Source organism: Sander lucioperca, chromosome 1 (assembly GCF_008315115.2).
Source record: "Sander lucioperca isolate FBNREF2018 chromosome 1, SLUC_FBN_1.2, whole genome shotgun sequence".
NCBI classification, from domain to species: Eukaryota; Metazoa; Chordata; class Actinopteri; order Perciformes; family Percidae; genus Sander; species Sander lucioperca.
Window position 1 is genome coordinate 9,450,494 of NC_050173.1, and position 23,044 is coordinate 9,473,537.

A 23,044-nucleotide genomic window follows, 5' to 3' on the forward strand; every position below is an offset into this window, starting at 1 on the left:
GAGGAGCTCGTGAATGCAGCATAAACGGCTTAACTCCGCCCCGACAGCTCCTCCACCTGATAGCCTGCGTGTTGAATGTTTGGGATTGTTGTGATGGGAGGCCGCAGCCATCTTGGATCAGCGCCGCTCCACACAGAGCAGCAAGAGAGGACGGAGGACGTTAACGGTAGAGCCAGTTAACAAACATTAGCTGCTCGGACAGACTAACCACAATCTGTGTCGCTGTGTGGTGCGACTATGCTTTACATCCGCTATTTTTCTTCGTTAGCTTCCTCTTTGAGTACATAAAAATGGGTATAAACTGTGTTAAGCGTTTAACGTTATAACTCCAGTGAGGGCGGCGGCGGTGCAGATCCACGGTATATTTTTTAAATTTCTGGATAGAGGAGTTACTATGAATGGAGGATAAATGTTGCCAAAGGCTGACAGCAGCAGTTTCGTCCTCTTCTCTCTTCTCTTCGTCCTCACGTTAACGGACCCACCACGGACAGGTAAATCAATTCAAGTTGTTTTTCCTTTGCATACATTCCCGTGAGCTCGTCTCGGAAGTTGGAGAAAGAGATTACAGCTGTAAGCAGAAAGCGGCAGGTCAGGCGGAAAGGCCTGCTGGATAAACCAGGGACTCTGGTTGTTTTTAAACCGCGGCTGTGCTACTGCTCCTGGACAGTGTGGAGGACCAGTATAATAAAAAAGTAGCAGTAGTAACTGAAATCTCCCTTGGAAATCACTAAACGACAAACATTAAATATGTATAAACAGTCCACATAACATTATTTTCAATAATCGCTTTTCATTTATTCAATATATAGACCGTTGCCTCTATTTCATACGCTATTTTTGCCAATTATCAATACAGCTGTATTGGGGAAAATGTGTTTTCTTCACACAAAATATGAAAGGTGGGTATCTTACAGCCATCAACAATTGTACGTAGGTGTGTTTGTGGATGCGCTTAGACGTGAAGCTGTAATTTGAAATGCATGTCAGAGATTCATGTTCTTGCATCACAAAAGCTAGCTCTCATTAGTTAAACATATCCGAGAGATAAACTCCACAGTAATGTAATTGTCATGACACTTTCCTTAAGATGCTTCTGTCGTTTTTGTGCAACACATACTGCAGACACAATCTTATGACTTTAAAAACATAGAAAACCCCAAGAAAATACACACGTGTGCATGTTTGTTTAAAAATAATCTAGCCACCTTAAATACTCTTATAGTACACTAAAGTCATCTTCGGGTAGTCATGTCTGTCATAAAATGCCAGTGTTTTATGATCCAAATAAGGTAAATTAATTCATGTCGTTTGTCTAAATTGAAAGCTTGCACTCATGCTTTGAATGCAAACACTTGCATAGCCTTTACTGGATTCCTTCATGCTGCAAAAACATGAATGCATCTTGTGGTTTTAATTTAGGCCTGGTCTTGTGATCCTGACAGTCTTGTGAATTGGAGAAACTGTTATCAGTTCAAGTCATGAGTAAACACGTTATTGTTTGGCTTATTCAAAAAGGATTGCCCAAAAAACACAGTACACACAACACTGCATACTTCAGTTTGTATAGTTCATTTGTGATTGGTTCTTATGAAAATATTAAGTTGACATTATGAGGCTCTTTGTGGTTCATTTAACCTCAATTATAGAGTGTAATCATCTTTTTAAAAGGTGAATTTGTTATTTACTCTAATGTTGAAGAGTGAATACAACACCTTTTTTGTTTAAAATAATTTGAATTTTAAAAAGAGTATTATTGTCAGGGTTTGAAACAACTCCTAGTTGTTTTGGGGATAGTGTGGCCTTCATGCCAAGCTTCATACAGGGAAGACTATCTGTTTTAATCGTATTTTGCACAGACTGTGTCGTGGAAGGTTTTTTTTTGGAGAGCATCCCAATGCACATCAAGTGCAGGCTTCCCAAAGCTTGATGCCCACACAACTTGCACATTCATCTTAAGAATAATCCAGTTTGCTGAACATAATTCACTTAAAAAATGTTTGAGCAGGTGTTTCACACAGGTAGGCTTGAGTCAGCACCTTTTCAGAATCTGACAGCATCTACTGCTGCTGATTAGGAAAGGTACATGCATCATAAAATTAAATGGCCATTAAATGGCTCTTTGGTTATATCCTTCAGTTTTGTACAACCAGCTTTGAACATGCCAGTGAGCCAGGCAACATTAAAATGTTAACATGTTTTAATGTAGTTGGGCCTTACATACTTTCTATCCAAGGGAGAATGAAACATGTTGGAGGTGCTTTTAATTCAAAATATGATGAGAATCACTTTTAGTGTCCAAATATCACATGCAAATGTGTCTCTGTGGGTTGCTCATGCATGTATGTTTTACATTAATCACAATATTGCAAAAGTACGTGACAAATTAAAAAAAAGGGAAATAGATTTGATCATACACAGGGCAGTGCGGTGGCTCGGTGGATAGCACATGCACACATGTCCTGTGGTCGCTTCAGTTTACTCCCACGCTACAGAGACGTGCATGTCACGCAAATAAATACATTGTCCACCTGATTTTAATATGGCCATTTGTCCTGTGTGTTCCCCAACCTTCTGTCCAATGCAATGGCAGAAGTATAGAAATGAGAGGCTTCAATGTGAGTTTTGCTTAGTAACAATCGCAAAATGTACACTGAACAAAATTATAAACGCAACACTTTTGTTTTTGCCCCCATTTTTCATGAGCTGAACTCAAAGAAATAAGACGTTTTCTATGTACACAAAAGGCCCGTTTATAATTTTGTTCAGTGTATGTGCTCCTTGAAGCTGCAGGCAGCTTGTAGGTTTGGTTTGAATGTGATACTGACAATAAATAAGGGTTAGACTAAACAGCAGCAGCAGAGTTCGGCTAAACGTCAGATTCTGAGACTGAAATCTAGCCTTGCATTTGCACTGCCATCAGTCTATATCGACAACGTTTAATTTCCGGATTGTTCAGGTGCCGCCGGAATTTCCGCCGGACGTCCCTCATTTTCGGCTGGATGTTCGTCACCTTCCGCTTTCTTTGTGTTGGCGTTCTAAACTCTGGTTGATTTATGAGGACTATGGCTAACTGCTACCCAGATCTCTGCAGGGTAATTCCAGACAGCTAGCTAGCTAGACTATCTGTCCAATCTGAGCTTTCTGTTGCACGACTAAAACAACCTTTGAACGTACACGTTCCACCAAAACAAGTTCCTTCCCGAGGTTGTTTTGCAGAGGCGCCGTGCCACGCTTAGCGCCGCCCAAGACAATTGTGATTGGCAATAAACCAGAGCACGTTTTTCTCCCATCCCGGAATGCTGTGTGGACTAGACAGACCTTCCTCCGCAGTGCTGTGGACAGGTCTTGACATTAACTTTTTGAGGCACTTGTCCTTTGGACAAGTACATTTACGTTTCAATTTCAATATATTAGATTGTAAGTCAATATTTTAAATGTTCTCATTGCTTTGAGATTCTTAGTCAATATTCTGAGTAACTAAGTGAATATATTGAGATACAGAGCCAATATTTTGAGATATTAAGTCAATATATTGAGATACTAAGCCAGTATATTGAGATTCTAAGTCAATATTTTAAATGTTGTCATTACTTTGAGATTCTTAGTTTATATTCTGAGATACTGAGTCAATATATTTAGATACTAAGTCAATATTTTGACCAGAGGTAGTGATGACTTGAACTTACACTATATCTAAAATAATTTTGTAGACATAACAATGGATTTTGCCTTTTTTTTTTTTTTTTTTAAATACAAATTCACTTTCTACCCGGCAGAGACTGATTTACCAAGAGATCCTTTTAAAAGGTGTAGCAACTTGATTATTACCTGATATTTAATCCGGCAAGTCGCGGAGCTGAGGTTTTACAATAACTGACAAACGAGCAGTGGAGTAGTAACGCTACGAGGCAGAGAGCCAGCCGCTAAATGAGTCAAATTAACTTAATGCTCCATCCACACAACGCACACTGCTATCGCCACGAGTGACAAATGTATTTGGCTCGTTTTCTGTGAACGATGTAACGTTAAGGTGGAGTTAGCAAGCTCATTTTAGCCAACTAACACCGGCTGGCTCGGCGTGCTTTCATGCTGCATCGTTTACAGAGAATGAGCTCAACAGCGGGCTGGGTCTACGTTAGCAGCCCGCTGACCCGCTGGGTCCGCTGCCCCGGATTGTGGGGAAAAAAATGTATTTGTTTCAAATCGGTAACATAAGACGTAATGAGTGGCACATAACGTGAAGTAACATGGCATTTTAGTTTGTTTGAGTTTTAACTTGTCCAGTGGGGCAAGTAAATGTCTCTTCCACTTGCCCTACAAAAAATCCACTTGTCCCGGACAAGCGGACAAGCCTTAATGTCGAGCCCTGGTGGAGGAAGGTCTGGCAATGCGAGACTACACGGCCATCAACTTGAGCAACCCGTCCACTGAGCTTTGTTTATTGTTATTGGGGGTGAGCGAGTCGTCTGAGTTACACTGGCAGCTGGTTTATCACTACATGTAAATTGTCTGCAGTTTAACTTTTGACCAACATCATCTGTCAACAGTCCGATGTTTTTGTTCACCTGATACCTCCCTGACGAGACTACAGTTGCATCGGACAGTGCAGTAAGCCAAAAGGAGAAGACCTGAGTTATAGCCACAGTGAAAGACTATGAAGTAAATACTATTAAAGTAAAGGTGTTGGAAAAATTACTCATGTTGTTGATGTGATGGTAAGGGCAGTGAGTATTATTGGCCAAATATTAAGATAGATTATGGTTCCACTGTGACTGATGACTTAATGGGTTTTCTCAAAATAATTTTTGTTACTGAGTGCATATACACTATGTAGTTTTCAACCTTGGACATACCTACATTATGTTTGTCTTTTCTAAAGCACAAGGTCCATTGATTACTGTATCTTTTTCTAACTGGAAGCAGCAATTCTTCTCAGCACAACCTAGAAAGCAATTGTTTGCAGATAATTTACTTTCTGATGTAGAACAGCCAAGAGGTGTTCCTTGGCTCAATGAAAGCCATTAAAACATACTTACAAGTTCATAACTATAATCTTTGAGTGGGTTATTAGCTTGAAATGTGAGAAAGGTAATCCACCAATACGGCTAGTGTCAAATGTTTTTGACAATAGGAATAAATCAAATTGGTAAAATAATATTATTCTACTATTTCAGGAGTAATGTTTTAACAGCTTTATTGATGTCTATCAGCAATCAGAAGTTATAATAACACAGATGAATTATTTCCTGCTACCGGACTCTGTGAGGCAGCCCTGACCTTCTACATATTTCTGGCTCGAGAACAAGACTCTTTCACCTTCACACCTGAAACATTTTGCAACATCTTGCTCATGCTGATCTCCTGTATCGTTAAGTGTATGTGGAGAAAATGAAAATGTCAGGGGAGGTAACGGACAGTGCCACAGGGAAGAGAGATTTCAGTCAGACTGACAATATGTTCGAAAGCCGAGAATCTCTGCCTGTAGAGTGATTATGATTATTTTATGCTGTAGGTCAGTAAAGATTGTCCTTTTTATCCCTGAAACACTATAAAGGACCAGTATTAACATTTTATCCTAATATGTTAAATGCCAGCGCCACAGATCTGTATTTAAGAGCAACTCTTTTACCATTTTAATTGTTGACGTTGTCATTAGTACTAAAAAGTAGGGCTGCCACCTCTTAGTCGTTTAGTCGACTAATCGGTCGTTTTGGTCTTAGTCGACTAAGATTTCTTTAGTTGATGAGTCATTTTTTATGCTTATTCATGCTTAATTACTCATTTCCAAGAAACTTATGAGCACATTTCTGGTAAGCACAAGATTTAAAGTGGTGCTTTTGCAGGATTAATTGTGGAGAAACTCAGTTTTACAGATGGTTCATTAACTACATTTATATTGTGTTTTTCTAGTCTTAATCACCTCAAAGAGCACAGCTCTGTCGATTACATCAACTAATTGATTAATCGACAAAATCATATAAGTGTTAGTCGACTAAGAATTTCTTTAGTCGAGGACAGCCCTACTAAAAAGATGTATTCACTTCCTACCCTTTTTGTTATGTAGGCTGTCCTGATGATTTGCAAACCAAGCTATGTTTTTAAAGGAATTTGTGGTAGAAAGAAAAATAAATGAATGCCCACACCCACTCACTGCTTCTAACAGTGAGCCTCAGTGTTGATGTGAATCATAAGCGGCTGGAGATGATGCCGTGTACAAGGCTAGTTCACTGTGCCATTATACTGAGTTGGGGCAGTCTCATAGTCTGTATTGTATTTTCCTGGTGGTTATGTAAGACATGCAGAGGCTCACATGTCTCAGGGTAGCCAGTGTTCACTCATTTGTAGACTTGACTAATTAGAATTTTTTTTTTTTTTTAAAGCCTATGAAAGAAATAGCCACAATAAGAGATGATTTTTATTCTGCTTGCCAATGGCACTCAGAACTGCTCCATTGTCATGCATCAGTCAATAACGCAGTGATTCCCAGGCAGATGCATAAGCATGTGTGCTTGCATGTCAAGCATGTGCACTACCTTGCATCATGCATATTGTGGTTAATTATGAGCCATCATCTTCTTCTAGCTTGTGTCTCCAAACAGTAAAATCTCTCATGGTGAAATCCCTATCAAACAAGGAGGAGAAGATAAGCTTTAAGGCAGCTGTTAACCACAGCAGATGTAATCCCAATCACCAAGAAGTTCAGATAATGACAAGGGAAGTGCACTTAAACTTGAAGCGGTTATAGATAGAAGGTTCTTTTTAACCTGGAGATGTCCAAGCTGTGCCTTCAACATATGATATATCTGATAACCTAAAGCAGTAGGCTACCGGTATCTAAATACATTTTGCTCTTGTGAATTTCCCAGTGGCAGTTATCGGAAAAGCACAGAAAGAATGAATACTGATCGGTGCAGGCAGCAAGTCCTTCTTTAAACCACAGGCAGCAGAAAGCACAAACCAGCTGTTTATTTTCTAGTCGTGAGCACATGCAGATCCAGCCTAAAATGAGTCTGCTACGTTTATATAAACAATCCCCAGCTGGATATGGGTTTTGTTTGCTCGCTAGCCTCCCAGTAAGTTAACATAGCAAAACAACGAGTCTTATTACAATATGTATTATTGAAACAAAAATGTAAACTTTAAAAGTCCATGGAAGGATTTTACATCACCTTTAAGCCATGTACAGACAAGGGAAATCTTCACATCTCCCTCTGGTGAATGTGTTCAAAGATCATCATAAAATAGTTAAATGAAAGATATGTTCACATAATAATAGTACCTTGCAAGCCACTTAAAACAGATTTACTATCATTGAAAGCATTTTTTATCTAGTCTATTATTCTGTTTATATGCATTCATTATTAACATCACATTTGGGATAAATGGTCTCTAATGTTATCCATCAATTTGACACATATTCAGGCTCCCTGGGATCGATGATAATGCATCAGGTCCCAGGAGACAGACGGGTCTGTAATGCGTCTCAATCCACTTAGCATTAACTAAGGTGACGTCTGCTGTTAGACACCTTTTTAGGCAGAGTGAAGGCAACCTGCGTTAAGATCAGCCTTAAAGGATAGGTTGTTTTTTCAACCTAGGCTTTATTGAAAGCCTTTTTCTCATCATTTATAGTTGATAATAGTATGGCCTTGTGTAGCGTCAGCTCTCTCAAGATGGAGCTTCACTCTGTTTAAACATGGTCCAATGGGGAAATGGATAGGTCGTCAACTAACACCATATCTGAACGTTTTACAAAAACAGGAAGCCCATTACAGCACATCTCTGCTCTTTATGCAAGTGAAAACATGAACACAAAACAATACCATTTTATTAACCTTGTTCCACTTGGCTACATCTGAGCTATACAGTGAACAGGATGTTGTGCAAAATAAAGTCAATATGACCCAATAAAGCAAGGTTTGTGTCCTCTGTTAGAACACAACAAGGTTACATCTATTGTAATGTGAGATTCCTGTTTTTGAATAATATGATTAATCGTGTTTTTTGAAGGTCTGAACAATCGTCCTGTTGGCTTGTATTTAAACCTAGGGAGAAGCTGCAGTTGAATGGTTAGTTTCTGAAAAGAAAGCTATTGATGAGGCTGCACTATGATTACAAATAAGGTCAAAACTTGTAATTTGCGTCTGGTTTGTAAAAGTAAATCATTTTTAAACTACATACCTACGTTTTTTATTTATTTCGGGCTAATCATTAATTTGTGCAGGTCTGTTTTAATCACCATGTTACAGCCCACTGTAGGTTGTTGCTCTATGGGATCATCAAAGCTGAAAGTCTTGGTTTGTGTGTGTTACCGTTTTTTCCAATTCCTAAAACACAATTTTGCAAACTAGGCTGGTTTTATCAAAATACACAATTCACAAAACCACACAACCAAACTGCAAAATACCTCATATATCCTGCAAAATGAAGCACAAACTACATATAGCATTATCAAAATCAAACTTTTGCACCAAATGGCACACACTTCATTCATATTACCAGATTTTTGTCTAACCAACTACACGCTGTTGGGCATAATGAAAAGCACTCTCATCTTTAGTATGCTTTGCCATAATACTAAATTAGTTCAAATTGTAGAAAATTCTTCAGATTATTCACATGCACAAAAATATTTGAAGATACACACACACATGCTGTTGAAACATTTCTTTTATTTTTCACCAAACAAGTCAGTGCAACATATGCACAGCAGATATATTTGGGTCAAAGACGTGGCATGTCATTTATGGTGTCCAAAGCATATTCATAATGCAAAATATAAATTTTAAAAAACTACATTATATTACTCAACTCTCAAGGTATTTATTGCAACAAAAATTTAATTCAAAGAGCTATTGAGCTCAGAAGTACCAAACTGTCCCTCCTGGGTAACGTCCGGGCTTAAAATCTAAGTATAAAAATGTGACAAAAATGTCAAAAATAATAATAAGAGCATTAATTATCTACTTTGGCATAATTGTGTCGATGTTTGCAGTGATACCTACAAATATAGTAACAATCCTACCCTTATCTAAAATGTTACTCAAGAAATACTTTTGTCCTTACTTTTGGATTTCCCTAATGTCCTTCCTGGGTAACAGACCTTAAAATCCATAAATTACCCATAATGCAATTGCATAGTCATGAAATATGATATTAATTCAATTCAATTTTATTTATAGTATCAAATCATAACAAGAGTTATCTCGAGACACTTTACAGATAGAGTAGGTCTAGACCAAACTCTGTACTTTACGAAGCCCCAACTATTACAGTGGTTGCCTCAAGAGCAAGCAGTAGCTATTGCGACAGTGGCAAGGAAATACTCCCTTTTTTGTTAGGAAGAAACCTCGGACAGACCCAGACTCTTGGTAGGCGGTGTCTGACGGCACCAGTTGGGGGAGTGGTGAATGGTGGCAATAATAGTCATAATAAAGATAGTGAAACAGTGATCACAATGGTAGTCATAGTAGTTCATGTCATAGTAGGGCACAGCAGGGCGTTACGGGGTGTAGTGTGGCACAGCAGCCTGGGTAGACGCGGTTGGACGCGGCAGGACGCAGTCGGACACTGCGGGGAAACGCAGAGCGTAGCAGGGTGTAGTAAGTCCATAGCGTCAGCTGCACCCAGGACCCCGGTGTAGGTGCCACCCAATTCCAAGGCGATGTTCTGGGTGAAGAAGAAGCAAAGGGACTCCGGGGAGAAAACTCCCCAGAGCTAGGTTAGTAACAGGCATTTCTGGGACTAAGATGCACACAAAAGGAGACAAGTGAAAAGACAGAAGAGGGAGCGGCTCATTGTGTCCTTGGAAGGAGCTTCCCACAGCAGTCTAGAGTTATAATAGCATAACTAAGAGAGGCAGGCTAAAGAGAGGGGCCCTGGACCGGGCTCGTACTCTCCCCTGCCGGAACGGGCTTGTACTTCCTGCCTCCCTCTACTCTACTATGCTGCAACTCCTCACTCCCTAACTATAAGCTTTATCAAAGATGATGGTTTTCAGTTTATTCTTAAATGTGGCGACGGTGTCAGCCCCCCGAACCCAAGTTGGGAGCTGGTTCCACAGGAGAGGAGCCTGGTAGCTGAAGGCTCTGGCTCCCATTCTACTTTTAGAGACTCTAGGAACCACAAGTAGCTCTGAGTTCTGGGAACGCAGTGCTCTAGTGGGACAATAAGGTACTAAAAGCTCTTCTATGTATGATGGTGCTTGACCATTTAGTGCTTTGTAGGTCAGGAGAAGGATTTTAAATTCAATCCTGGATTTTACAGGAAGCCAATGCAGAGAAGCTAATACAGGAGAAATGTGATCTCTTTTGTTAGTTCTTGTCAGAACACGTGCTGCAGCATTCTGGATCAGCTGGAGGGTCTTGAGGGACTTATTTGAGCAGCCTGATAGTAAAGAATTACAGTAGTCCAGCCGGGAAGTTACGAATGCATGGACTAGTTTTTCAGCATCGTTTTGAGACCGGATGTTCCTGATTTTGGCAATGTTACGAAGATGGAAAAAGGCTGTTCTTGAGGTTTGTTTTAAGTGGGCGTTAAAGGATAGATCCTGGTCAAAAATGATTCCTAGATTTCTGACAGTAGTGCTGGAGGCCAGGGCAATACCATCTAGGGTAGCTATATATTTAGATAATGAAGTTCGGTGGTGCTTGGGTCCCAGCACAATAACTTCCGTTTTGTTTGAGTTTAACATCAGAAAATTGTGGGTCATCCAGGATTTTATATCTTTAATGCACGCTTGAAGTTTAGCTAACTGACCGCTTTCGTCTGGCTTGATTGACAGATATAATTGGGTGTCGTCTGCGTAACAGTGAAAGTTAATTGAGTGTTTCCTAATAATATTGCCTAGAGGAAGCATATATAAAGAGAATAGAATTGGTCCAAGCACTGAGCCTTGAGGAACGCCATGGCTAACTTTAGCGTATTTGGATGGTTTATCGTTAATATTAACAAATTGGGATCGCTCAGAAAAATAGGACTTAAACCAGCTTAGTGCGATTCCTTTAATGCCAACTAAATGTTCCAGTCTCTGTAAGAGGATGGTATGGTCAATAGTGTTGAATGCAGCACTAAGATCTAATAAGACAAGTACGGAGACAAGTCCTTTGTCAGCAGCAGTTAGAAGGTTGTTAGTGATTTTCACCAGTGCCGTCTCTGTGCTATGATGCTTTCTAAATCCTGACTGAAAGTCTTCAAATAGACTATTTCTATGCAGAAAGTCACACAATTGATTAGCGACTACCTTCTCAAGGATTTTGGAGAGAAACGGGAGGTTAGATATAGGTCTATAGTTGGCTAAGACCTCAGGGTCGAGGGTGGGTTTTTTCAGAATAGGTTTTATCACAGCTACTTTAAAAGACTGCGGTACGTGACCCGTTAATAAGGACATATTGATCGTATCTAGTAATGTGGTATTGACCACGGGTAGTGCTTCTTTAAGTAGCCTCGTTGGAATGGGGTCTAAGAGACAGGTAGTTGGCTTAGCTGAAGAGACCCTTAACATTAATTGTTGGAGGTCTAAAGGATAAAAGCCGTCTAAGTATCAGGTCTTATCGTTCTCTCTAGCCCTCCTGCGCCCAATGGTGAGCCGTTAGAAGCTGTGGGCAGAAGGTGATGAATTTTTTCTCTAATTGTTATAATTTTATCATTAAAGGTCATGAAGTCATCACTGCTCAGAGCTATAGGAATAGATGGCTCAACAGAGCTATGACTCTTTGTCAGCCTGGCTACAGTGCTGAGAGATTCTTCCAGTTTGGTGGAACGCCATTTACTTTCAAGTTTTCGTGAGATTTGTTTTAATTTGCGAGTTTGGGAGTTATACCAAGGTGCTAGTTTCCTTTCCTTCATCATCTTCTTTTTGATAGGAGCAACCAAGTCTAAAGTAGTCCGTAGGCAGGCCGTAGCAGCGTCTACAAAGTTATCAAGTTGGGAGGGACTAGAGTTAACATAACAGTCCTCTGTTATATTAAGGCATGACATTGAGTTAAGTGCTGTTGGAATATCTTCCTTAAATTTAGCTATAGCGCTGTCAGATAAGCATCTAGTGTAGAAACTTTTATTTAATTTCGTATAGTCTGGTAGTAGGAATTCGAAAGTTATTAAAAAATGGTCTGATAATAAAGGATTCTGCGGAAATACTATTAAATCGTCAATTTTGATGCCATATTCTAGCATATTACATCATAAAGAAGATTTTGGAGGACCCCAAAACATCTGGAGAGTTTAGTAATTCTCTCCTTAAAAAAGTTTTTATTTTGCTTTTTCGGTCACTGGTGAACTATGTCCAAAAATCATGTGTCTTTCTGGATAACGCTAATAAAACATATTTGATGTTTTGATATTTAAAAAAATGCCTATTTCATGTGAAATATGACATTAATGTTTTAAAGGCTAAGAAATATTTTAGCTGAGTATGCCATGTTTGACAGAGTTTTGGTGGGAAAATCATGTTTTTGTCCTTCCTGGATAACGAAGATCTTCTGTTACCCAGGACATGTCCTCTGTTATCCAGATTGGACATGTTAGTGAAAATAGTTTATTTATTAGTATTTATCACTTTTCAAGCACTGTGTTGATAATGTTAGATTATATTAATAAAATAATATGTATTTCTTTAATCTTTTGACATTTTTGCATTATGTCATTCCTGGCTAACGGGATGTCATCCTGAGTAACAATGACACAGTCAAGTGTTTAAACTCAGATTTTCATGGTATATTACACAATCATGTTTTCCTCAGTTGAGTATACAATAATAACCTGATAACCTTTACTGTAAAGCATTTTAAGACTTCTTTCATCATTTTTCTGTTTTTGGCATGGAATATTGTGTGACCAAAATCAAACGATGAGCCCATTTAATTATAAATACCCAAATATATCATATTAATTGTATTAAAAACTTAGTTTTTTTGAACAGTGTGCGTTTGATTAGCTGTAATTATGGATATGCCTAAACATTTATATGCTAAAAAGGTAGACATTTAAATATTTTTTAAATCCATTCCCGTTACCCAGGAAGGACATTTTCCATGGAATAAATCACATGATTCATCAAAAAAAAAATTAAATTGCATTTCTAAATTAAATTCCTGTTGTTGAGATGTATATAGAACACTCTAATGAAAATAGAAATTGCTTGAGTTGGCATTTTTTGACACTTTCTTTTATTTTCAAATTTTAAATCCTTATTCGTCTTTGACCCATTTACATTGGACTGAACAAAAATATGCTCACAAAAAACAGTAAACTGAAAAAGAAAATTGCAGAAAAAAAAGAGGCAAGAAAAATAATTAGGCAGCATCTTGCCGCACCTGTGGTCATTTCATAGTGCTTTCTTCCTGATTGAAGTGGTAACAATTAACCATTGTTTGGCCCGGTGGCACTTATGTTGGCCAATTAGCTCATGTTGTGTCATTTTTAATGGCAGTGTTTTGAAATGGCAAACATGTGACTTTATGTCAGATTGTTGTGTCTTATGCAGAGAACCGTGTTCAGTGCATTTAAAAAGTGCCATTTTGAATTGCAAAATGTGTGTAAAGCAGGAAATGTGTTTAAACTTTTGGGGACTTGAGAAGAGGTTTTGCTCTCTGTGTGTCAGTTTAAATAATTGTGCTATGTATGTCATTTTAGTGTGTTGGCAATTGGAAAAATCTGTAATGTAACCTGGACTGGTTGGTACACAGATGAAACAATAGTCACTTGAAATACCTCCGAGCTTTTTTCTAAGTGAAAATAGCATTGCCATATTTGTCAGGTGAGTGGGTGGTCCTGCTCCATTGTAGGGAAACATAACCACCTGTATCCCAGAACAGATGGTGTAATATACCTTCTACTGGGCAAGCAACTGGGGGAGTCACTGAGCACACTGACAAATACCAGACAACTGTTGACAGTATAAATAATATATATCCTTATACACAACCTAATGAGCACAAGCAGGATGAATATTGTCCCAAAAGACAACACATTAACACACAGTTTAGTCACACTATTCTTTCTATTTGTTTCAGGTCCGCGGCTAGCTCTGGCAAGATTATTGTCAGGTAAGCACGCAGTGTATCTTTTAGTGTAGTGGCTGTCTGATCTTTTTGTTAGAATATATCAGCAGCTCCTTCAGTTTGAACCATTACTGACCCTTGACTATTTTCAGTTGGTAAAAAGAAACCTTCGAGCAAAAAAATATAAAGCCTGAAAACACCTGTGATTGTTTATACTTTCTTTATAACAGAAGAATATTATTTTCTAAGTAGCTATTATATTTTATATTTTAACTTCTTAAAAACAAGAGCATGACAACAGTCGGTTGAACTTTCTCGTCTTGTAATCAATAACTTTGTCGGGACCTGTTGAAGGCAGAGGCATCTCTTAATCACACATGGCGTGGAGACCCATTTAGGATGGACTGTGTTGCTGAAGGGTATTAACCAGGGCTGAAACGATTCCTCGAGTAACTTGAATAATTCGATTACTAAAAATCCTCGATGCAAAATGATTTGCCTCGAAGCTTTGTTTAATTAATGTTACCAACGTTGTATCGCTCACGGTGTTTCCGCACGGAGGATTATTACTGTCGCACACCGGGCTGACGCTGCTTGCGACACATGCCATGAAGACTGATTACAAAACGAAGAAAGGGCGCAAGGGGCTAAGAAGAGAGAGGCTGGAGAAAACGACAAAGTGTCCAAAGTTTGGAATCAGTTCAAACGTAATTAAAACGAAAACTCTGTACAGTGTGTCTACTGCAAATTCGAACTAGCTTACCACAATAATAGCACGACGTCAATGCTTCAGCATCTCAACAGAAAACATTGAGTCTCATCCATCCATTCCACGAAGCGGACCCGACAAAAGTAAATCACAGAGTCGTATCGACGATGAAACTACACCAAACACAACAACTACCAAAAACAAAGACAAGAAAATACGTAGTGGTGACCACGATTTGATCTAAAGAGCCGACTTGTTGACTATCTCTTCAGAAAAACAGCTGACTGTTGCGCACCATTTTCTCTCACCCTCTCTCTTCACGGAGAAACAGCTGATCAACGATCTACTAGCATAAGTGTAACAGAGCTGTGTAGCATTGTAATCAAATATATAAATGAAAATAGGTTGAGTATAATTAATATTTACCTATAGACCTATATACAGATCAGTCTCAGGTTGAAACTTGTAGTTCTGAATGTGTGAATGTGTTGTGTATGTTTATGTATGTTTAATGTAGGTCTTAGTTTGAGGTTGTTATTGCATTTCAGAAAATGTTTTCTTTAAAAACAATATAATATCGCACTTAAATGCACTTAATGTTTAGTTTTTTGAGAGATGATATTGTAAGCAAATGTAGGCAATAAAAATGTTGCTTTTTCCGAAAATTAAACCAAACTATTGTATATTATTGCTCTTCAATAAAACAAAAGTATTTCTTATCCGATTACTCGATTAATCAATGGAATAATCGGTAGAATACTCGATTTCTAAAATAATTGATAGCTGCAGCCCTAGTATTAACAGACAAAAATACATTAAGTGTGTGTCTGAAGGCTACATCTTTCCAGTTGGGGGGGGGGTGTGTGTGTGTGTGTGTGTGTGTGTGTGTGTGTGTGTGTGTGTGCATTAAAAAAAAAAAACAAAAAAAACAGTTAATGTATTGCATACCCCCAAATTTTCATCCCGTCACCATCTTAAGATCTCTTATTTTTATCAACTAAACCTCACGTGGCCGTCCTCTGCTGGACTCTGACATGAAATGGCTTTCTCTTGTTTGGAAAAGGCTCAGTCACGTGCAGGTTTGACCACACAAACTCTCTTGTTGTATTTCAGAGCAGCGCTGCAGCCCTGGGCAGTTTGCCTGCCGCAGTGGGAAGATGCAGTGTATCCCAATGTCCTGGCAGTGTGACGGCTGGACAGCATGTGAGGACAAGAGTGACGAGATGGACTGTCCCCGTGAGTATAGCTCACTTAAGCTCTTTTACACCCACTCTGTTACCTAACAGCCATAACATGATAGATTTCTTGAAAGAACAGCAACATACCGGGACCTTTTTCACACTTGGACAATCAGATCACAGCTGGACGGCTCTAAATACAGGTGTGAATGCACCCAGAATGCTTTAAGGACGCACTGGGATCTAATCAAGAGACATCCAGAGATGTTCAGTGATGCATGTCGACCACATATTAACAGTATTAGCCTTTAGTGTGAGTCGCAAAATGCATCCCTGACTGAATCGATGGAACAACCCTGTAACATTTGTAGTGTTCCAAATCCCAAACACAGTTCAATCCAGCTATTTACTTTTGCCAAACGGCTCAGATGTGGCTTCAACACTGCAGGTCCTAAAACACCACAAGGAATCAAAATTCAGGACTAGAAGCTCCTGACTGGCAGCGTCAGATGGCAGGGGGGAGGCAGAGTTCAACTCTGAGTGGCTGCACGTGTGTCTCTGTTTTTGTTTACTGCCGGTTGATCTCTTCAACACTGCATAGACGTTACAGTGCTAAGCCTTTGACCGAAATCCTATTGTTTTCGACTCTTAAATCCAGAGAGATCTTATCCCCAGATCTCTGACCGCATAATAGGAATTATTGAAAGGATTGAGTTCAGCATGTGACCTCAATACAGCAGTAGTTGTGCATGCTCTCGCGTTAATGCTGTAGGCCTGCCAACAACACTGTACTGATTGAGTTTTTAACACTGGACTCTATTCATTCCTCAGTAAAACCACATTTATAGAACTGGCAATAAAAGTAGGAATTGTTTGTTAAAATAAGATTCCTTGTTTTCCCATGAAAAGTCCTTAATACATTTACAGTATATTCTGTATGTTCAGAAGTAAATCTGCTTATTATTATCAATTTCACACTTGCAAGCTGAACATCGTGCATTATTTACCCATTCCCTTTGTGCTTGTAGCTGTGGTTTCATAGAGGAAGGCAAGAAAACTCCACACAATGTAAGGGCTTATTGTCTGCTAAATCAACAGCACGCATGGAAATCAATATTCTTGTTTGGGATTAGCTCTTTGTTGAAAAGGTGGAGCGATCCCTCACACTAATTCCAGCTCGACACATACCAGCGGAAACTGCTCAACCTTGTAACTTCACTAAAGGTTAAAGAGGAAACCCTATAATGTGAATATCCAGTTGGCAGCAAGCACATTGCAGACTGTACACAAGAAAGCCATGATGCGAACCAGTTGCATCAATACTTATAAATAAATAAATAAATAAATAAATAAATAAATAAATAAATTAGAAATAAATGCAATCCATTATAAGCCTTTTATTTATGAATTCTCAAAATGTCAACAGTTATGTGTTCAGGTTAGTTTATGTCTCAATTTAGGGAGCTGAGTTGCTCTTTCTTTCTTACTAATTCAAAGCAGAAGAAATCATTTCAGTAAATCAAGGAAACACTGAGTTTATTTATGGCCTACAGTGTCACTTAAAAACCACCTGTAAAGGATTACCAGTCAGTTAGTTTTCAGGATGAGTCATAATAAACATCATAATGAACCCCGACACATAGAAATCCGAAGCACATGAAGTAAATAATAAGCGAGAGAATGAAGTGTATGTAGAGGAATACCAGCAGTAGTCCATACAGTCTGTGGAAATTGTATAAATATATGAACTTATAGCTAAATTATTATTTTTTAACAAAGAAGGCTTTTGCACATACATGATTTAGAATGTGGTCCTAACAGGCAGAGCTGATGCTGAAGCAATGCCAGATTCAGGCTTTTAACATGTTGCACAACATAAACTTTTTTTTTAATAATACAAATACAAAAACTTGTCTACACTTGTTGAACCTGAGTCTTCTTTTATTCAGCTATAAAGGAGGAGAGGTTTCGTTTTGGCAATGGATATGACCAGGTAGAAGACGTCATCGGTGTGGCTCAGCCTGTGCGCTTTAACAGTAAGCATCTCACTTCGCTCCCCCGTAAATTGTAGTTGATCATAAAGTTGTTGAAACTGCATTATGTGTATGCAGCTTTTATCAACCACAGTGCTAAAGTTTCTTTTCTGTCCATAGAGAAATGCCCCAGTGGGTGGCACCACTATGAGAAGACGGCCAGCTGTTACAAAGTGTACCTGAGGAACGAGAACTACTGGCAGGCCGTGGATACCTGTCAGAAAGTCAACGGCTCATTGGCTACTTTTGTTACCAACGAGGAGCTGCAGTTCATACTGAAGATCGAGGTGGATTTTGACGACAAAGTCTGTGAGCGCAGAGACCAGTGCAAGTGAGTTTTTCCTCTTTCCTGCCTTTTTACGTGGCCTTTTTATTCACGGAGAAAATAGCTGCTTTCATTCATTTATGAAATAACTATACAGTATACATATACAGTCAAATGTATCCGTATGTTCCAGCAGAGGTGGGGGACTAACGGTGCTCTGTCATTGGTTGCAGGCCATCTAGTGGCCAATAGGGGCTGTTAAAAAGTGCTCAATACTGGCTTATGAATAAAACCTGAAATGGATCATTTGACAGTAAAATCCAAACAGTGTAACAATTTAGTTTTTTTGTTTGTTTTGAAGGTTCTGGGTGGGCTACCAGTATGTGATCACCAATCACAACCACTCCCTGGAGGGCCGCTGGGAGGTCTCATACAAAGGTATGTGGCTTTATCTGCTCTAGAAAGCAAACTACTATTTTGTGACTTGATTGTTGTAATGCTTAAAAATGTTTTGTCTTTCCTCGACAGGGTCGATGCAGGTGTTTCTGCCACCTGAGGGTCTGACCAACTTTGGGGACGCGTCTCCCACCCAGGACAACGTCTTCTGTGCCCAGCTGCAGCGCTTTCAGATCAAAAGCATGAATGAACGAGGCCTGCACAGCTGGCATGCTGAGAACTGCTACAAGAAGTTCCCCTTTCTCTGCAAGAGGAGTATGTGCTCATTTTGTTTTCCATTAGGAAATGCATACAATGTCTATCTTGGACTATGTCTTGATGTTGTATTTTCCCAACAGGGCAAACGTGTGTGGATATAAAAGATAACGTTGTAAACGAGGGCTACTACTTCACCCCTAAGGGGGACGACCCGTGTCTGAGCTGCACATGTCATGACGGCGAGCCTGAGATGTGCGTGGCTGCGTTGTGTGAGCGTCCACAGGGCTGCCAGCACTTCCGCAAGGATCCCAAAGAGTGTTGCAAGTTCACCTGCCTGGACCCAGGTACTGCCACATTAGCAGAAGATTTGTGTTAGATGCTGCATAGAAACCTTGAGTATTCATCCTTGGAGGTTTGCACAAGGTGGCGCTCCTAACAAATCTACAGTGTATTTAATTTATTGCAACGTGTGGCATTTTCTTGCGAGCTCTTTCAGCCACAGGATTATTATTTTTTTTTTTTTTTTTTTTACACTGTTTGCAAGAGACATGCAACATATTATTTTTGAAATATTTGTTACATTTAGTTTAAGAATAACATCAGGATTTAATTGATCCTGTTTTTAAATGAAGTGTTGGCATCTACTGTCTACCCTACTACTAGATTTTTCCATGAACTCAGTTGACACATGAGGTGTAATGAATCATTTTTTTCAAATAGTTTAATCTTCATACATGAAAAATGCAGAATTCCTTTTATGAGCTGGACGAGAGAAATGTGTGCAGTTGTCATGCTCCGGAGGACCAATGAGCTTTCAGTGTGTGCTGTGATACTCTTATTTTGTCACCTTTTCTCTTTTTTTCCTCAGATGGAAGCAGTCTGTTTGACTCTATGGCCAGCGGGATGAGACTGATCGTCAGCTGTATCTCGTCCTTCCTCATTCTCTCTCTGCTGCTCTTCATGGTCCATAGACTCCGTCAGCGGAGACGTGAACGCATCGAAACTCTGATTGGAGGAAACTGTGAGCATTAAGCGTGTTGGACACACACACACACTTCTCCTTACATTAATTCTCATCGTAATCAGTTCTAAGTTGAACTATAGTAACCAACACTCATTGCGCCATGCTCTTTGTTAACAGTCATGGCTTATTTGCGCAACAATTCAGACTCTCTCATAGATCAAGAATATTGAAGAAAACATCTTGTAAAAACACAAAATTTCTATAAAGACTGTCATAAAACCATCTTCTTTTTTTGTGCTGTAAATGAATGGTTCTTTAAAAGGCTGATTTTGTGTGTGTATGTATTGTAAGTACAGTAATTTCACATCATCCTCTGTTTCTGTTTTGATCTGCTCAGTGCACCACTTTAACCTCGGAAGGCGAGTCCCAGGCTTTGACTACGGCCCGGATGCCTTTGGCACGGGCCTCACTCCCCTGCATTTGTCTGATGATGGAGAGGGAGGCGCTTTCCATTTCCAAGAGCCTCCTCCGCCATACGCAGCCTACAAATACCCCGACATCCACCACCCTGACGATCCCCCTCCTCCTTACGAAGCCTCCATCAACCCAGACAGCCTCCTCTACGTGGACCTTGGTAGGCGCAGATCCTTGTTTCTGATTCATGTATCTCATCATGTACAGAGTGTAACGCTCTCGTCCTTATTCCCTCTCTTTGTTGTTACCTGCAGGACACCGTGGGGTTTCCATGGTGCCGAGCCAGATGAACGTCATGGGAGACAGGCTCCAGACCGATATTCCCAACGCCTCTGGTCCCATGCCAGACTCAGCACCGTCCTCTCAGGAGAGGGAGGACTCTATAGATAGCAGCACCTTCCTGGTCGGGCCCGACACCCCGACAGATGGCCACGCCTCCGCTTCCATGCCCGCAGACTGCGCCTCCTCTCTCAGTACCGTAGTATAGGACTGTGGACGGACAGCAGGGAGCTGCATCCGGACATTACCTGCTGGTTAAGGATGGTCCTGAGTGCATTCTGCACCGGGAGAGGACGCAACAGACTGTTTTCATTTATCGAAATGCTGACTGCAGGGAGAAGAGTTTAGGTTTGTACAGACACATCAGAAGCAGCCCGTTTTTTGTTTTTTTTTAGGTACGAGGATGCCCTCTTTCTGAAGACTCTTCTGCAGTTGTCCTGAGTGTTTTTTCTTTTTTTCTTTTTTTTTTTTTTATATAAACACTGGCATCTGAGGGAGCAGAGAGGACTGTTTCTAAACAGAGGGGAAAAAAAGACTTCATTGAAGCTGAGAAGGCTGCACTTTTACTTTTTAGCATCGACTGAGCAAAGCTTTTAAAACATCTCAGAGTTGGCCTGATAGGTCGAGGAGCCCTGATGTAAATACCCCTTCAGGTCTGTGCTGGTCAAATTTGTTATACTTGTGTGTCACAGTCCAGCACAACGCAGAGAATGACAGACGGACAGTGAAGCCAGCTATTGTTCCTTGTGCGTTTTTGTTTGCATCTTATTGTTGTTCAAACTGACTTATCTGTGTTGATCTGTCGGTCTCCAGGCTACAATAATGTTCTCATCAGCCCCAGATCTCAATTTCTACTCGCTCATAATAATCTACTGTCCTCTCACTTTCTTATTAGTATGATAAATGAAGCTGTCTTCCAGGTTTATAGTGCATATTTGCAGCAAAAAGTTTTGTCGTTAAGAAGTTTAACCTTGCAAAAAGGTTTTTAGTAGGTAATGCCGACGCAAGGCATTATGTATCAAGGAATGTTGTGGTACTGATAAATATCTGAGTTTGTTATTGTGTTGATGATTTATGACTGCAGGCTGTCATCTTGATTGTTTTCTCATGGGATCGATGCAGTCTGAACTCCCCACTGATCAGCGAGCGGAAGCGATGAAGCTTTTCAAGTGTTCGTGTGAAGATTAGGGATGATATCCCGTCATTAAATTTGAGGAAATCAATTTATTTAAGATAACTGTTCCAGTCATGAAGTGGTTTAATCATACAGACATTGTTGTTACTTTATCATCAACTCTTTGCAGCATAGTTGTGTATTTGCTAACTGAACCATGTTTAGTGATTCAAAGCTCAATGTTTTGCACGCTCATCCCTCGATTTAATCAAGGTTTTTGGGGGTTTTTTTGCAAAAAAATTTGTAAGCTGTCACATTGGGATGCTGCCCTTCCATTCCTGATGTGTTTGTATGTGTGGTTCTTCACGCGATACATCTGTTATCTCAGTGATTGAGGTTGTTTTCAGCTCCTGATGAAGATCACTGACAGTAGCTTGGATCTTTTTCTGTTTGGTGTTGATGGGTCTGTTACCGTCCTTGTTTTTCAGTGGGATTGCAGCAACAAAATATTTTAATTTAAAAAAAAAAAAAAAAAAAGTGTAAACTTGTATATTTAGAACTTGTTAGACCCCTCTTATGACGACAATCGTTTGATTCACTCAAGGATGAATTTTACAAAGCCTGAAGAAGTTACATGAGTCGTCTCACAGCCACCAGCATTCAAACCGCTTTTGATCTCCATCAAGAAAACCAGCTGTAAATGTGTCCGAATGACTTGTCTGTGTATTTTCATGTTTGAATGTACTGTATGTTGTGCTGAAGCTTATTTTCCCCATTTTTCTTTTGCTTTGTTTTTGGCATTGACAATCCACAGCGGATTATCCAACAAACAAAATCTCAAATTGTGGGGAAAAGTAGCGTCTGCATGTCTGTAAGTGTAGGAGATGATGTTCTGGGTGTTTTTTTTCATCGTTTGTTTAGGTTTTTTTTGTTTTTTTTCAACCTACTTTTTGGAGCTGCAGTGCATGTTTTTATCTTTTGGCATGTCAGGATTTTTCCTTTCTATTGAAATTTTTTTTCTTTTTTTTTATCTCAACAGTCCATATTGTACAGTAGGTTCAAAGACTCCTGCATATAGTTTAACATCTCCATATGCATCACAAACCTGCCCATGAACCGAACAGCTGCATTTACACTGCTAGACTATGGTGGTATGAGAACAAATTTTATTGGATTTGAAATGTTTTATGTATTATACAACAAATGCTACATTTCATTGTCTTTTATTTCATAGCCTTTTAATTACAAAAAAAAAAGAAGCTTAATTTTCAGAGGGTGGGCTTGTGTTTTTCTGAGCTAGATGTACATCTAATCAAATGCCAAATAAATTGCACCATGAAGGACGACTCATGTGTCAGTGGGTATGAACACAGC

The 23,044-nt window shown here is 39.5% G+C and overlaps 1 protein-coding gene across 3 annotated transcripts; it reads left to right on the plus strand.

The window, feature by feature from the left end:
- The first annotated feature begins 64 nt into the window (after positions 1-64).
- On the plus strand, positions 65-23,013 carry dgcr2 (DiGeorge syndrome critical region gene 2). Of its 3 annotated transcripts, none has more exons than XM_031277879.2 (11): positions 65-491; positions 14,013-14,045; positions 15,823-15,945; positions 17,837-17,923; positions 18,041-18,251; positions 18,547-18,623; positions 18,714-18,896; positions 18,980-19,183; positions 19,708-19,860; positions 20,201-20,437; positions 20,532-23,013. In XM_031277879.2, exons 1-11 carry the CDS (start codon positions 410-412, stop codon positions 20,762-20,764), a joined length of 1,623 nt encoding a protein of 540 aa, XP_031133739.1. In that variant the 5' UTR covers positions 65-409; the 3' UTR covers positions 20,765-23,013. The 3 variants fall into 3 exon arrangements, with proteins under 3 accessions (XP_031133739.1, XP_031133740.1, XP_031133741.1); XM_031277880.2 differs by having other exon boundaries at positions 19,711-19,860; XM_031277881.2 differs by lacking the exon at positions 14,013-14,045 and having other exon boundaries at positions 66-491.
- The last annotated feature ends 31 nt before the right edge of the window (positions 23,014-23,044 follow it).